At 35.5% G+C, this 17,032-nt stretch overlaps 2 protein-coding genes across 4 annotated transcripts; both read right to left on the reverse strand.

Moving 5' to 3' along the window:
• Positions 1–2,829: 2,829 nt before the first annotated feature.
• On the reverse strand, positions 2,830–9,682 carry LOC123774709 (uncharacterized). Of its 2 annotated transcripts, none has more exons than XM_045769223.2 (5): positions 9,416–9,682; positions 8,096–8,198; positions 6,735–6,828; positions 5,105–5,537; positions 2,830–4,243 (listed from the first exon to the last, which is right to left on the reverse strand). In XM_045769223.2, the coding sequence occupies exons 1-4, from the start codon at positions 9,614–9,616 to the stop codon at positions 5,156–5,158; spliced, it is 780 nt and encodes a 259-aa protein (XP_045625179.2). In that variant the 5' UTR covers positions 9,617–9,682; the 3' UTR covers positions 2,830–4,243; positions 5,105–5,155. The 2 variants fall into 2 exon arrangements, with proteins under 2 accessions (XP_045625179.2, XP_045625178.2); XM_045769222.2 differs by having other exon boundaries at positions 2,830–3,418; positions 9,416–9,676.
• Positions 9,683–11,356: 1,674 nt separating this feature from the next.
• LOC123774708 (myosin heavy chain, clone 203) lies at positions 11,357–16,735 on the reverse strand. Of its 2 annotated transcripts, none has more exons than XM_045769219.2 (6): positions 16,559–16,735; positions 15,791–15,911; positions 15,031–15,124; positions 13,883–14,225; positions 12,924–13,057; positions 11,357–12,057 (listed from the first exon to the last, which is right to left on the reverse strand). In XM_045769219.2, the coding sequence occupies exons 1-6, from the start codon at positions 16,625–16,627 to the stop codon at positions 11,820–11,822; spliced, it is 999 nt and encodes a 332-aa protein (XP_045625175.2). In that variant the 5' UTR covers positions 16,628–16,735; the 3' UTR covers positions 11,357–11,819. The 2 variants fall into 2 exon arrangements, with proteins under 2 accessions (XP_045625175.2, XP_045625176.2); XM_045769220.2 differs by having other exon boundaries at positions 16,574–16,732.
• Between the last annotated feature and the right edge of the window lie 297 nt (positions 16,736–17,032).

Below are 17,032 nucleotides of genomic sequence, written 5' to 3' on the forward strand. Positions count from 1 at the left end.
TTATTTTATGTGTGTGTGTGGGGGGGTGGGGGAAATGGGGGGGGGGGGTAAAGGGAGTAAAGGAGTACTGGAAGTCATATTTTCTCTCTTATTTAAAGTGGTTTAAAAATAAAAAAATGTCAATAAATAATTTACCTATTAATAATAAGTAAATGAATAAGTTTTTTATTTGAATGCAATTCAAGATAGATCTCAGTGTGTGTGTGTGCTTTCACTACGAACTTTTAAGTTGAAAAAAACAATACATAGCGTAAGCTTCAATATCATGTTGCTATTGGGGGGAGGGGGGGGTGCGGTGTTGATACCTGTGTTGACAGGTGTTGGGAACAGCGCAGTAAATATATAAATACGTGAATCTCAAGTCAAACTCAAGTTTTCCACCTGACGACCAGAGGGTTAATAATTTATAGCGAGGCTATAACACTAGGCTGCGAGTGATGCAATGTTGACTAATTAAATTTAATATGTTCGGGACGAAATTATACTTGCTGGGTGGTCAATAATGGCTCTACGGCCAAAAAAGACCGTAATTTGAAAATGAAAAATAATTGAAAATATTTTTTTTTTCAAAAGAACAAGTGTTGAGCATTTTATGTCTTACTGTATGTGATTGGAGGGGATATTAATTTGAGGCCTAGTATTTCCAGGGCATACTTGATCTTCCCTAGCAGAGCTGTTGGCTTCCCCTACGTAAAGTTTGGCTTTTCTTAAATAAAGCTTGGCCTTTCCAAGTACCACTCGACATTTCATGATGGAACTTCGCCTTTCCACGTGAAGCCTGATACTCCAAATACGAAAATTTGTCACCAACGTCAGAAGCTTGGCACGATCAACAGGTGCCTGGTATCTCTCGATAGCAGGTCCCAACATAATATTGGTACCTACAGTGTGAGCTTGGTACTTGCATATATGATTTTGTTACATCCAGTAGGGCTCTCACTCCCTCGATTGCATCCCGGCACCCGACATCATGCCGCCGTAAGCAAGTGTCATCTGTTTGAACTCTCAGCATTCGCTGCCGCCTGCTCAGGTTGCTATCTACATACTTCGGCTCTTTGAAGATCGAGGGTAATTTTTCAGTTTTGGTTATCGGCTCTTGGTCTTTGGCACGGGCTAAACAGGATTTATATATAGTACAAGAGTTAATTTAGTAATTGCTATCATTGATGTTCCGGCATGGCAACTGCATGCTACAAGTTGATATTCTGTGGCAGTTCATAATCCTGAAATTCTGATATACTATCACGTGTAGCCAGGCCGGGTCTATATACGAGTAATCTTCCATAATTCTGTATGGTGTCCACAAGCCTTGAGAATGGATGTGGGGTATGACTTGCAAAAGAGCTATGCATTCTCAAAATGTAAGCCATCGGATGCATTATATAATATTTTCTAAACACTGCTGTCGAGCAGGTACGAGATGCACCTCAGTACAAGAAGTTTCTTGGCTGTTTTGCTCGCTAGGTTCAGCACGAGTCCTCTCTTTATAGTTAATGAAGGCAGAGTTAGCGGAGGCGCATAAGAGGTGATGCATATGGATCATAAGGGAAATCAGGACAAAAATGCTTGAGAATTGTGCTAGACTAGTACAAGATAGGAGTAAATTAACCGCAGCAAATTTTATGTATACAGATTATGTACAGTAGTTTTAAACCATTATTATCATGGAGATTTATGTTAAGGTAATTTTGTTGTGCTTGTGAGAGAATACCGCTTTAATGAATGTGGACAAAATGAAAGATATTGTGGTGGAGAATGGGAATTCTGAGCATGAAATTATTCGTGAATGAAGAAGTGTTGGAAGTGGTTAAGAAGTTTAGTTAACTGGGATGTTGTTGCAAATAAAAAGTGAGAGTCTGATGCTAATTTCTTCGCGGAAGCCTCAGTATTACCGCTCTTTTAATTTCACTAAACCATCATAAAGTTGAGATAGAGTGCCTAAAAAAAAAATCGGTGTATTAAGTCTGTGAACAACGCACAAGATGTTGGCAATAAGATGCGATATTTTTTTCGAGTTGCTGTTTTGCGAACACATTAATACTCCTAAGGATCACTGTAAACCTGATCTTATAAACCGTCTGTACTGTGGATGGCAGAAAACCTTCAAGCAACCGGCATGTGCCCCCCCTAAAGATCTTGATAACCAGCATATCATGCATGTTCTTCATGATGCTGAGTGGTGTAAGATGTGTTTAATATCACCCTGGCATATTTTAAGTTGTTTAAACTTCTTGTCCTCAAGCGCTTCCAAAATATTCTCGGCACAATCTGCCAGTCACACGGTTACGGGCGACATGTCTGGTCGATTCTCGTTGACTAGTGTGTAATGTGGTTCACTTAGCTGCGTCATCGTTAAACTAGTGGTTGCTGTGTCATCGTTAAACTAGTGGTTGCACATTACTACGACCACTCGCGAGATTTCTTGAGTGGTACGCCCGCACACACCACCGTCCTGGCTACGGGGATCTGTAGCAAAACCATAGCTTTTCAAAGGATAACATATTTATTGTTATTAACCAACCCCGCTCTGACGGTATAGATGTTTAATAATCACTTATTCAAACAACATAACCTATTTATAGTTAATCTATGATACTTAGCACTAAACCATATTTTCCTCCGTTTGTTATAAGAGGTTTTCATATTCCCCTTGAATGCTTACTTTATACATTCCTTCTCTTCTATTTTCATTAGTTAAATATTTTTTTTAATTCTTATTAAGTGTTCAATCACTCTAGGATTTCTATATACTATTTAACACTTGATTGTAAAATTCGTAAGTGCTTTGTAAATGAGCTGGCAAGAAAATTACAAAAGAAACGCTTGAAGATCATTGGTAAAGTATTTTATTGCAGAAACATATCCTATATCAAATATACAAATAAAGTACACCGAATTTCTTTCTACCTAGCCGGCTAGAATAGGCTTTAAGAAATAATTAATATGCGTATACTGTATATATTAATTTTTCGTTAAAGATTAATAAAGTCCAAAGCATATAAATGTTACCTAGTCACAGTGAATCTTCCTTTTTAAATCAACAATACAATAAAAAAGGCTGATTTTTATTATAATACAAGTGAAAGTTCTCAAAAGTCACGTCTAATTTCTTGAACAACGGCAAACTTGTTCTCCTGTTTAGTAATGGAAACCCGAGATTCAAAGTTCGGAACACAAGTGCAATAAAATGATGCTTAAAAATAGAAATGATATCCCATATCAAAACGAAATCGAAAATAAGCAACTGAAAATTGGTCCTCCTCATCTTCAGACGATACTCATCTTGTCATAATCTTGCAAGGCACATTCGGGATTCCTTGTGGTCTCTTAGGAGCAAGGACCTAGTCATATATATATCTTCCATTTTTAGCAAATACCAAAAAATATATCTTCTATTTTTTTGCGAATGACATTAACTCTGAAAAAATATAATGAATAAATTGTCAGACAATTTTTTACGAAATATAGATTGAATTTCGTAGTGCATTTATTTATAGGTATCCTGACACTAATTTTTAATTGCTGATTTAAACACTATTGACATTTTTCCTGACATTGAGGATGTTAAATATTATAAACCTGTATTTTGAGGGATGACGTGTGAAATTTTAAACGATGCTCTATTTCGTATAGTAAAAATAATGACAACTAAAATTGTATTAACACTTTTTCAGAATTTAAAATAATCTACTCTTTATCGTCTAGTCATCAATAATGATAAATCTAGTCATCACATTAAATGATTTATCTACACTCTTCAATAATGATTTATAATGTACAATCATCTATAATCACCACTAATGAGTTATAATGTATAATCATCGATGATGATTTTCATTATCATCAGTCAATGGTAAAAGTTGAACAAATGTGATTAGGATATAATTGAGGAAATATCTAATAATAATAATCCAAGAATGATCTCCATATGTAACAGCGTCCAATTTTCAACCGGAATTGAGAAATACAACAAATCAGGGAAGCTCAGATTTGTAAAACTGCAGAAAATAGATCTGCAGAAACTTTCCGGGTCTGAAAATTAAATTGCGGCGGTCCACCATGTCTGGCGCTTGGGGGAAAGTGTGAAGTTGGAAGTTTGTGACTGTTCCCCACTCCCCTTTTTTTGCTTTGTTTCAAGTTAGTTCCCAAAACGGCTATCGTGAGGGCTATATACACTGCCCAACTTCAGTTGAATGCTCTGTCTTTGCAACATACGAAGTCCTTAAAAACAAATTAAATGTATCTGAAAAAGGACAATTTTTATAGAATACATTAGCGACTTTTTAATTTTTTTTTTTTACTTGAACCATCGCAGCCTCGATATCGGGACCACAAATATGAAAGACGGTAGTTCGACCAACCTGGCTACTGATCTACCCTCAGTAAGGAAGGATCTCACACGCACACACATCTGGTATCAAACTCTAAGACTCTGGGCATTCTTTGGAGATGTTAGGTAATCCTCCACGTCCTCTATAGGTAATGTTAGGTAATCCTCTATATGAAGAGTAATCACATCATTTCACTCCCTTGAATTATGGTCTTCCGCCTATGTGGTCCCGTGTTCGAGGCTTCGATGGTACCAAGTAAAGCATTATTGTTATTGTATGGGTGTTATATACTTATATGTTATGCCATTGTACAAGTGTTAGATCACTCTCATTGTACAAGTGTTATATCACTGCCATTGTACCAGTGTTAGATCGATGTCATCGTACAAGTATCAGATCAATGCCATTGTACAAGTGTTGTATCACTGTGTATATCATTGCCACTGTTTAAGTGCACCAAGAAATCACATTAATTTGTTGTATCAATGAGAAAATCATTAGGAGCCATGAGGATTCGAACCTGCACAGTAGTATTGCCAAGCACACGCCTTAGACCACTAAACCACGACACACTAAAAGTAATGGTAAAACCTGGAATTCCCCGCCCCACCCCTCCTTCCTTCCTTCCAATGCTTCTCTTCAAATGCACAAACAAAATCACATTAACGTGATTAATCAATGAGAAAATTAGTAAAGAGCCAAGAGTGTGTGATGGCGATAATTAGATTGATTTGATTCAAGGTTCAAATGCTCCTAATCCTCAAAAGACTCACCTATCCTCCCCTTCTCCTCTAGCTGTTCTGGAACTTGTTCTTCTCGTCTTCTTAGAGTCCTCTTTTGTCAGCCTGCAGCTTTACATTATTATCTTCAACCACATCATCCAACCTACTTTTGTTCTTGCAGTCTTGTTCGCTTGTGGGTCTGTCCACTTTCTTTCCTTTGTCACTGAACTCTACAAGATCTTGTTTCTTAATGTTGTCCTCTTGAGTTGCTTCTTTTGTGGGTCTGCCCACTGCCTTTCCTCTGTCACTGTGCTTTTCTAGCTCTTGTTTCTTAATGTTGTCCTCTTGTGTTGTTTCTTTTGTGGGTCTGTCCACTGCCTTGGCTTTGTCGCAGCACATGCCAGTCTTCTCATCTTTTTGCATTTTGTCTTTCATAATTGTGTTCTGATCTTTTTTTGTGGCCTTGTCCACTTTTTCCTTCTCACTGTAGGATACGGAAGCCTAGGCATTAATATAAATTTAAAATATTTATTTCCTAAGGCAATATTGAAACATAAGTCCCAAGATAAAATACAAAACAAAATACGTATTCAATTAAAATATTACTTTGACAGGATATACATTTTTTTTGTGCAATATCTGAAAACCACGTTTATTTGTTACAAAGAATAGAAGTGGTACTCGATAACAAAGTACATGATCATTATGAAGGGTGGCTGTTGACAAGATATCGATTTACTGTACTTTAGTATAATGAAAAAGTTAAATGTAGGATGATTATTGCTAAAATGTTTTGTAACTTTGCGTTCCAGCACAGGTTGACGGTTCAAGACTGATAGCGTTAGAGTCAAAGCACAGTAACATGCGATACATTTAAGATATTAAATACGTATACCAATTTGCACATCTTGAAGAAATGCTATTTTAGTTTAACTTTACGGCAACACAATTGGCAACAACTGCCACCTTGCAATGTCACACTATGCAGAACACGACAACAGGAAACTATGTTGTAGAGGAATAAACTTGAGGAACAGTTTACGGCGCAGAAGTTAGTGAATTTCTAGTTGAAAATACCCACGTATAAAGCCATTCCAGATGATTGTGTATGATTGCATAACTCTTCCAATTTTCCCCATCATGTAATTTACATATTATTGGGTTGTAATTTATGAAGGAAACAGACTTCTGTAGCTTAGTGATGTCTGAATGGCTTATTTTAAAATTTTATGTAACTAATATGACGCAGTTTTGCCAAGCAAAACTCCGTTTGTCTGTGTTTCCTAAAAAAAAGATACTGAAAATATTGGAATTCTGAAACCACAATATTGAGGTAAATGTTTTGACGGTCAGAAAGGTTCTTGTAGCTTCTACAGCAATAATAGATATGTTTAATATTTAATCCTGTAAAGCATATAAACCGACATATAATTCAGCCACAATAATACGTATTTCCAAAGAGAGAGAATAATTTCCATGATGGAACGTTGGAATAGTTTGCGAAAATGTACACACAGTTTAAAACTTAGTTTGTTGACAGAAATCTAAATATGGTAGAACATGTTTTCAGGAAACAAATACAACATGTTGTATGTCCAGGAAACAAATACAACATGTTGTATGTCCAGAAAACAAATGTTACAACAATGTCCAAGTTTTGTAAACCATAGGCTCTACTTACATGATGTCGAATGTAACACTGGTCCCTCCTGTCTGCTGATATAATTCTTTACGTGAACTCTGAGACCCCTTATTCGTTGTAGATGGAAGCTTTCCTGCGTGACAAATAATACTGGATCAATAAGTACATCTTTCATATATCACTGTTGCCTGCCAAAAAGGTTATAATGAAAATTATTAATCGGTTGTTGTAATTTTTTTTATAACTGTTATGGAAGGACTCGGACCAAAGGCCTAAGTCTAGAATCCGGAGTTATTCAGTGTTCTCTGGGTGGTTATAATGATATTTAGACGATAGACCAAGTGCTCAGGCAGATGGTCATTCAATTCTAATATCTGGAACTTTACAATCTTAAATAATCCAACCCATCCGCCATAAATGATAGTACTTACAGCAACAATTGGTGCAACGTACTGTTGTACCCCACAAAATCTCACGATTTGTTTATTGTAATACCACAAAAGGCATGCCAAAAACTGGAAGAGTAAATATATAACATGAAATAGTCTTAAGTTGCTATATCTACCCATTCAATTCCACAATTAAATATAACTCATACTAAGGTTGAGATTTAACCTTGTTAGATCTTAAGCGTCTTTTAATCATTTTCAGTCTCCTGCAAATGTTATGCTTTTAAATTTGCTAATTTAACTTACTAGAATGTATAGAAATCTACAAACCCAGATTATGCATTGTCTTTGACCTTAGGTTAATTATTTTCTGTTTACCTCTGATGAGGTCCCAATTAGAAACTCCTGAGCAGTATATTTTTGTTTTCAACTAAGCTTTAATTCTATCCACTGATGTTGATGATGAAATTAAATATATTATGTACACAAGAATTGGCTATATCTAGGCAGTCTAGCAAAAATTTCCTAGCTCATCAGATCAGCAATTGAACAACTTGGCATGGCTGTATTTCGCAATGCAATTGGTTTAGTTGCAGTGCAATCACAAACTATCGAGACCTACTCGATAATTTGTGACTACAGAACAGCCTTTTTCTCCTTAAAACTGGAATGTGAAAATGTCTAACTCTCGTAATTTCCTCTCAAAAAAAAAGTTCAATTCAGTCTCAAGAAATGTTACATGAATGGGGTGATGACAAAATCAAAATACAGATCCTCATTTATTTCCCTTCGACATAGGCCAATTTCATCTTGTGTTTTCCGAAACTAACTCAGTCCTTCCCTCCATTCTTCTTCAGTATTTATTGACATCTTCAGATTTAATTGTTCAGTCATTTGCTAAAGAACTCTACTACTACAATACTCATTTTGTTTTATTCAATCAGATTACTTAACCACTCCCTAATTCATTTCTTACACAAACACAAAAGATTATATAAAAAATATGCTAACCTTTTAATTCATTAACTGATGAACGAATGTCTACAACACGAAATGTTGCTAATTCTCTTCTGCGTTTCTGCGTGACTTTTATATAATCATCTATTGCCACCATCTGAAAAAAAAGTTTAATAATAATTAGGTAAACATTAAGTAAATAGTAAGTTCCCTAGATTTAGTGTCAGTTCTCAGTATATTGATTTAAGACTGAATAGGTAAAATATGAGGAAATGGAAAAATAATAAATAAGTAGCGAATGTAGCACAATCATATATAGTGTAAAGAAGCCAATGCTAATCCAATTTCTATTTCAATACTAATCCTATTTCTAATCTATTGAGATAACTTACCATTGGTTATAAACGCTTTTCTCTTAATGTTTGTTATCAATTTTTGTTGATTTAAAAATTGTGAGGATAAATACGACTGATGATTGTTATTAATAATTAGTCTTGTTGATATTTTGGTAATTAGCCATCCGTATTGTGAAATAGGGATGTTAAAATGAAAGAATAGTCCAACAAGTGGCTATTAGAGTTGAACTAAAAACAGGTGCAAAGGGAATGGAGTTTGGACAATTTTGTTAAACAAAAAGTTGTCTAAAAACTTTAATCTAACAACAGGTGATAGAATCTCTGTTAATATAAAACAACCACAAATACAGTACATACATTCACACCTACAAACATCTTCAAAAAATATCGAACATAAGCGAACAAGTTTCATAAAAATCCAGAAATTCAGGCAATATAACTTATTACGCGATCAGAATGTTTCAGGAAATAAGTTATATGGTTCATACTTAAGCTAAACATTGAACGTGAGCAACCTTTTGGCAATATCTGAACAAGCTAATTATGAAGAGGGAATATATATATATATATATATATATATATATATATATATATATATATATATATATATATATATATATATATATATATATATATATATATATATATATATATATATATATAATTTTGCTAGCCTATCCAGTATTTTATCAACTCAACTGATAGTATTTGCATAGCCTGAGAGCCATGCAAATATCCTGATCTCTCTGCGTTAAATCAAGCAAGATCCTCACAGGTCTCTAAACCAACCTCCGCCAGTCATGATTTAAGCCTTCTACTCAACAAATTTTAATTGCACGATGAAAATACGCTCACGCGGTCTCTCATTAATGCAACTGAATCACCAGAATCTCTTCCCCCACCACCCTATTTGTCAAACAAACTTAGTCAACACTGTACATCAATGTTAAGATGGCAGACGTGGCGGCAGCGACGTCTTGAACCACCTTGTCGCCAAATATTTCCCAATATACCATACCTCCTTCAGTAGTGCGTCACGCAGAACTTTGCGAGCGACGTCCTCGGGAGTCATCTTGGACAGAGAAGTTAAATTTGAGAGTAGAGAGAGAGTAGTAAAGTAGGCGCTGCGGTCCACCTCCTGCCGGGCCTCCTGCTCGTCTGAGGACGCCGGCAGGAGCGACTTTCCCTCATGCGCTACAAGTCTCCAAATCTCTCTCATATTCTCATAATTAGTATTACTTATTGTTCTAACGTATATTTTGTTGTGAACTGGGCGGATTTGTTAATATATTTTGGAGTTTGGCGTCTTCTTTAGATTTGGTGTTTTCCTTATGGGCTCTGCGGTTGAGCTGTATGAAAGAATGCAATTATTTTCTTATTTCAAGTGGTATAATTTTAAACGTAAAGTCTTCTAAACCAATTTGTTAATGACCAAATACAGTAATCATAAATTTAAAGTGATAGGAATTATATAATAGTACAGAGGTGATACTAGCATGTATTTATATTTATTTATATATTCAAGAGTTATATTCTTGTACAGCCACTAACACGCATTGCGCTTCGGGCAGGGCCTTAATAATTTTAATATTCCCAGGGAATACGACCCGCCAAATCGTTTAACAACTAGGTACCAACTTTACTGTTGGGTAAACAGAGGCTACAAGTTAAGGATTGACGCCCAGTAAATCCTCCCCGGCCAGGATACGAACCCAGGACAAAGTGCTCGCGAAACGCCAGGAGTGTCTTACCAATACGCCACGGGGGCTGCGTGGCGTAGTCGCCGTTGACTTTGGGGAAATGTATTACAGCAAATGTACTGTATTTAATACAGTGTGCTCTGCAGTACAATACTTTGAAGATCATCACTGATGGTATTTCAGTGTACTGGAATATAATTATTTCGGGATCTAGCCTAATAGGTTGCATGTAGTTTCTGGTTCTTACTTCAAATGCACTCTTGCTTACTGATCTGCTCACCTTGTAGGTTTGTGATGTCGACAAGTAAATATTCAGGAAAAGATCTAAGCTAATGGGGCTACATGGCACTATCAATATCACAGATAATTCAAGAGTCAAAATATCACTTAATTGTAAATAGAGGGAGTAAATTGACATAACGTGATCACGTCAATGGAGTCAGCGAGAATTTTATTCATTAGATAAAGGAATTGTCGGAAGGAAACTTTTAGATTCTGAAAATCTGAACAATTAACCAGGTAATGGGAGCCTGAAAACTGAAAAAAAGGTTATTCAGGCTGTAAAGGGTAAGATTCCGTTCCATTAACTGCCCGTGAGATACCCTTCTGTGGGGTATTACGTAAGTCATAAACGTTTTCTAATTTCCAGTATGCTTATATTTTTGTATTATTATTTTCTACCACAGATATGGCCACACATTTATAGTGCTAACCAGCATATATACGTTTTCTTCTGTCCTCTATGGACAGGGTTATACAGAAATACACAGATTTACGTGACTCCTTGCAATTTCATGAACGTATTTGGAAAACTAGTAATTGTCACCATTACCCATATATATATATGTTTTTCTTGCCCCCAGGATAAAGATTTGGTACGGGACGGGGGTGAAGAATGGTGCCCAACCACTTGAGCTGGACGGTAGAGCGATGGTTTCGCTTCATGCAAGTCAGCGTTCAATCCCCGACCATCCAAGTGGTTGGGCACCATTCCTTACCCCCCGTCCCGTCCCAAATCCTTTTCCTGATCCCTTGCCAGTGCTATCTAGTGGTAATTGCTTGACTCTTTCCCCAGATAGTTCCCTTCCCCACCTGAGCCAAACAAAAAAAATCCCTAAATTTTCCAATGTTTACATTTTTGTTTATAATTTCTTCATACACTTATTTTTTTTTAATAAAATCTACTTCTTTAACATAGTACTTGCTGAATGTTACAATCAAAGTGGCCCCCCAAAAAAAGACAAATGAAACGCTCAAAGATCAGTGATAAAACCTTTTTATTGCAGAAACAAATCCCGTGACAACATAAAAATCGAATACATCGTTCTTTCCACCGAAGACCATCAAGTCAAAAAGTTTGGGGCAATAAGTTATAAGATATAATTTGTTGATTTTTCATTACAGAATAATCAACGCAAACTAATTAAAATTTAAAAGTCAGCGTAAACCTTTCTAAATCAACAGTACTGTATAAGGCAATTTTTATTATAAAGAGTGAGTTAGTTGTAAAAGTCACCTCCATTTCCTTGTATAATTGTACCTTTTTCCCTGATGCTCTTAGTGACAAATAAAAAATTCAACGCTCAGAACATAAGACAAAATAAAAACGAATCTCAAAATGGTGCTGCAAATATAAAATATATTCCACACACAGTAAACAAAATTAATCACGGTATATTGTTTCTCTTCATCCTCAGACGATGCATATTGTCTTAAGGATCTTTAGGGGTTCTCCTTGAGATCTCTAGGGCTTTCCTGGAGATATTTAAGGCTCTCTTGGAGATCTTTAGGGTTCTCTTGGATCTCTTTAGGGCTTTCATGGGTCTCTTTAGGGTTCTCCCTGAGCAACGTCTTATTAGAATCTTCAAGGGACTTGCTTTCACCCACTAGAGTCTTCCGGGGCTCGTCAAGTAAATGGCTACCTTCAAATATGTTTTCAACTTGTTGGCGAATGTCACACCTTCAGAAAAAATATATAATTAAGAAATTAATTATACGAAATATATTATCTAGAAAATTGCGATATTAACGCTATTAATATTAATCCTTATACTTACTAGTTATAAAGAACTGATTATGTTGTTGTGTTTACCTGTAAAATAGCTAAGCTATTTTGTACAATATATATATATATATATGTCGTACCTAATAGCCAGAACTCACTTCTCAGCCTACTATGCAAGGCCCGATTTGCCTAATAAGCCAAGTTTTTATGAATTAATTGTTTTTCGACTACCTAACCTACCTAACCTAACCTAACCTAACTTTTTCGGCTACCTAACCTAACCTAACCTATAAAGATAGGTTAGGTTAGGTTAGGTAGGGTTGGTTAGGTTCGGTCATATATCTACATTAATTTTAACTCCAATAAAAAAAAATTGACCTCATACATAATGAAATGGGTAGCTTTATCATTTCATAAGAAAAAAATTAGAGAAAATATATTAATTCATGAAAACTTGGCTTATTAGGCAAATCTGGCCTTGCATAGTAGGCTGAGAAGTGCGTTCTTGCTACTAGGTACGACATATATATATATATATATTATAATTGATGTTAAAATGCATTATACTAGGGGTTAAACTACTATATGTAACTTCCTTAAAAGATAACATAGCGTTTATCGCAAAGACACAAGTGGCTGCTTTAAAGTCTCTGGGATCCATATAGTTTTTCATTTACTGTATATATTTTCACTAGGATTCCTACCCCCCCCCCCCCCCTCCCTTTCCCCACTTCCCCGCAATCTGGCATGCAACTGTTGAATAGCATGCATCAGATATACGATATTTTCACTACTTACGAAGTAAATAATATCAAACTTACAAAAACTCGTGCAGAAAAGTTGCCACGTTGCTATCTTCAATTGATGACAATTTATTATGCTTTTCTTCACCATCATCTAGAGTTAACTGCAAGGATATTCTTGTCTCACTGGTCGCAGGTATCGCTGCCATAGTCTGAAAATAAATTATGAATAATTACTTGTAGGGGGAGACATTTCAATCCACCTTTAATTATAAATTATGAATAATTACTTGTAGGGGAGACATTTCAATCCACCTTTAATTCCATATGGATACATCACATGTAGGCAATTGGGATATCTTTGGTACCCTTCCCTTGTACAGTATATATTTTTTGATACGCAAAACGTGTTAAAACCCTAATACCTCTCTAATTAAAACTTTTTTTTAACTCAACGAAGAGTTCAAGAGTACTCCTATATACACTTGAGCAATTTTAATGATTGTAGGGACCCATAATCTCGGAGAAGAGAATAAAGGGGGATGCAAAGAAGACCTTGTAGATTCTCCCTAACCCTTGAGTATTATTTTCTGTCACCCATACTTTTCCATTATTTTATACATTTATATTTATTTAATATCCAACCAATAATTGAACAAGATAGCATATTTACGTTAACTGCACACTGACAATAATAACACTTTATAGAGAAAGCTGTCTTAAAGTTTGGGCAGCACTTATTTAAGATGTAAACTATACAAGACTGATTTTTTTTTTATAATTACACATATTTTGACCAAATATGCAGGCGATGAGTCACAATAACGTGGCTAAAATATGTTGACCAGACCACACACTAGAAGGTGAAGGGACGACGACGTTTCGGTCCGTCCTGGGCCATTCTCAAGTCGATTGGGACTTGAGAATGGTCCAGGACGGACCGAAACGTCGTCGTCCCTTCACCTTCTAATGTGTGGTCTGGTCATCAATTGACAAAATATGCTTGCAATATATCACAGTTAGTGTGTTATCCTCACCTTCTCTAGTTGGTTTGCACCTCGGCCAGATTCCCCGTCTCTCACCTGGCATACCAGCTTCCCATTTTCTCTTACCAGTCTTAAAATGATTGTTTTCCTGATCACTCTTTCCTGTGTGACCTTGTCCACTGCCATTTCATTGCCAATTTTCCTCCTATTCTCCTCACTCTCGTCCACCTTTTCCATCTTAATTATGTCATCTTTCTTTTCTTCCTTGTCCACTTCACTGGCTTTCTTATTGTGCTTCTCATTATCCTCACTCTTTTCTGATTTGTCCGTCTTAATTTTGTTGTCGTCTGACTCTGCTTCCTCTGAAGATTTGTCTACTTCATTATCCTTGTCACTTAAAGACAAAAGAAACCTTGACATTATTATCAATTTATATTATTCATTTGGTAAGTAAATGTTAAAATTTAGGCCCAAGACCAAACACTGGAACTTGAGTTACTCAGTAAAAATTTGCTGTGAAAACAAATGCAGTTACTGTCAAATGTTTTTCTTTTGTATTCCATAAATTTAATTTCTAAACGTAATTGAAGTGGTAATCGAAACACAATACATGGTAATTATAAAATGTGGCTGTTTAACAGATAAGGATTATTACATTTGAATATCATAGAAAAGGTTCAAGATTGGATAGTAATATCTAAGGAGTTTCATGTCACTTTGCGTACGTGCATAGGTTGAGGATCCAAGATTGACAGCTCGTCATACAAGGCACCAAATCATAATACATATTTAAGATATTCAACACGTATGACAGGCCAAAATACTGCAAAGAAGAAGTCCAACCAGATATACAATTAGCATCAACTGCCGGCTTGCCAAGTCGCTATGCAGAACAGATGACATGAAACTCGTCTTCATATGTAATAAACTCGTGTAACAGTTCGCGTGTATATATAACATATATATATATATATATATATATATATATATATATATATATATATATATATATATATATATATATATATATATATATATATAAATACATCTTAATATTTGGGATATTAATGTTTATTCATGGTGCTTTAACTACTTAACAAAAATGAGACGTCTCGTATTTCTGTCATGGAAACGTAGGTTTGATCAGTGTCTAAAAGGATCTAAGATCTGAGAATCGTTTTAACAAGGGCTCCACTTACACGATGTTGGCTGTCATACTGGTTTCTTCTGCCGGCTGACACACTTCTTGACATATCAGACACTCCCTAGTTGTCATAGCAGTTTGGGCCTTGCCTGTGTGGCAAACAATAATGGATAAAATAAGTACATATTTTTACAAATCTTTGTTGCCTTCCAGGAAATGCTATGGGGAAAATATATATATAATTTAATATTGCCTATATATTGGTTAAGTACAATTATGATATGATTTGGACCTACTGTCTAATTATAAAACAAAATGTTAAGTGTCCACTATTCATTTGTGATGGCATTTAGGCCACATACCAAGGGCTAAGGCTGAATGATGGTCTTGCAGTACTAAAAAGCCTAGGGGGGGGTCTTACATTTTACAATATTATTTAAGTATTCCTTCGCAGTTATGTTGCCTTGCACTTGATTAGTACTAGTTGGCATCCATCAGTTTCAGGAGACTATGGAATTGCGCTCTGGTTGTCCGTCTGGAGTGGCCTCTCCAGGGCGCAGAGCCAAGGTAGGTTGATACGGAGGAGAGGCTGTTACTCATGCAGCAGGTCCCCCCTCTCCACGGCGCCAAAAGTCTCCAATGGAAAGGCAAACGCCAGTACGATTGGCGTTTCTTTATGTAATCTCACGTGATTACATCAAGGTTAAACACATTGTGTCTCGGAACAGATCAGTTTATTTTCCATTAGGTTTATAATATTTATATACATAGGAAACTAGGGAAAAAAATGGAAGCCGCTAAACAAATCAGCTAACCTTTTAATGCAGAAGTTGCTGAACGAACTTCTGAAAGAATAGATTCCTCTCCTTCTATAGTCACAGATAATTCTATCTTGCGTTTCTGCATGTCTTTGGCAAAACCGTCTATTGCCTCCATCTGCAAAATAAGTTTAAGAGTAAGTTAATTTAGTACACATTCAGTCGAAAGATGCTAATCCCTTAACATATTTCAAATTTTCAGTATGCAAATTTTGGCTTTTGAATAGTTAAATAATATCAAGAATATTTTATTAAAGCCGTTTACAACAAAATAATGACCGTGCAAATCTTATGTTAGTTTCTATGTATCATAGATATGTTAAAAAAAATATAGTAGCCCAAACAAACTTTAAATTAATTTAATTTAATATTTGATGGAATTCATAATTTCCAGAAATCAATGTATATGTATAGTAGATGACTTTATACTTGCTACAACTGTATTAAAAAAAGAGGGAACTGAATAAATAAAAAAATTATACACTTTTGTAGCATGGGGGCTGAGGTGTTCTCTTTGTATATTGAGTTTGTTAATCAACAGCCTAGTACGTGTATATATATATATATATATATATATATATATATATATATATATATATATATATATATATATATATATATATATATATATATATACTACAGTTTTACATTAGGCCTAGTAGTATAAAACTAGAAATAAAACTTGGTCAATAAACGACTTTCATCACTAAATATGTACACTATACACACATGGACTGCGTTGGCGGTCTTATCGCGGATATTTACCTGCATATTCCATACCTCCTTCTGTAGTGCGTCCCGCAGAGCTTGCAGGGCGACGTTCTCGGGATTCATCTTGGATTAGAGAACTTAAATGAGAGTGTGAGAGTGTGAGAGATGGTGTAGGGAAGTAGGCGCAGCGATCCACCTCCTTCTGAGGTTCCTGCTCGTCTGAAGACGCCGGCAGGAGCAAGCTTGCCTTAAACGCTATTGTCAGTCTCCTAAACTCTTTCATATTCGCTAATGTCGTTATTTCGTAATGAATTAGGCACATTTTTATTTACATTACCATATATATATTTATTTATTTTTCATATATAGGGCGTTGGGAGTAAAACTCGGATTATGAAATGAACATATCATTGTTAAATATGAGCATTATTACATTAAACAAATTTTGAATTTGTATGTGACAAAGAGTAAACATTTAAATGCTTATTTTTTTTTTTAAGATATGATAACCAAGAAATATTTTACTTG

Source organism: Procambarus clarkii, chromosome 68 (genome assembly GCF_040958095.1).
Source record: "Procambarus clarkii isolate CNS0578487 chromosome 68, FALCON_Pclarkii_2.0, whole genome shotgun sequence".
NCBI lineage: Eukaryota > Metazoa > Arthropoda > Malacostraca > Decapoda > Cambaridae > Procambarus > Procambarus clarkii.

What these genes read in the sequence shown, in the direction of transcription:
- LOC123774709 (XM_045769223.2), bottom strand. Translation starts at nt 9,616, where the DNA reads ATGAGAGAGATTTGGAGACTTGTAGCGCATGAGGGAAAGTCGCTCCTG. An exon ending in GTGACGCACTACTGAAGGAG is followed by an intron (nt 8,199 to 9,415) that starts GTATGGTATATT and finishes CTTTTTTTTCAG; the next exon opens with ATGGTGGCAATAGATGATTA. An exon ending in ATCAGTTAATGAATTAAAAG is followed by an intron (nt 6,829 to 8,095) that starts GTTAGCATATTT and finishes TTTGTCACGCAG; the next exon opens with GAAAGCTTCCATCTACAACG.
- LOC123774708 (XM_045769219.2), bottom strand. Translation starts at nt 16,627, where the DNA reads ATGAATCCCGAGAACGTCGCCCTGCAAGCTCTGCGGGACGCACTACAG. An exon ending in AGGAGGTATGGAATATGCAG is followed by an intron (nt 15,912 to 16,558) that starts GTAAATATCCGC and finishes CTTATTTTGCAG; the next exon opens with ATGGAGGCAATAGACGGTTT. An exon ending in GTGCAAACCAACTAGAGAAG is followed by an intron (nt 13,058 to 13,882) that starts GTGAGGATAACA and finishes ATTTATTTTCAG; the next exon opens with ACTATGGCAGCGATACCTGC.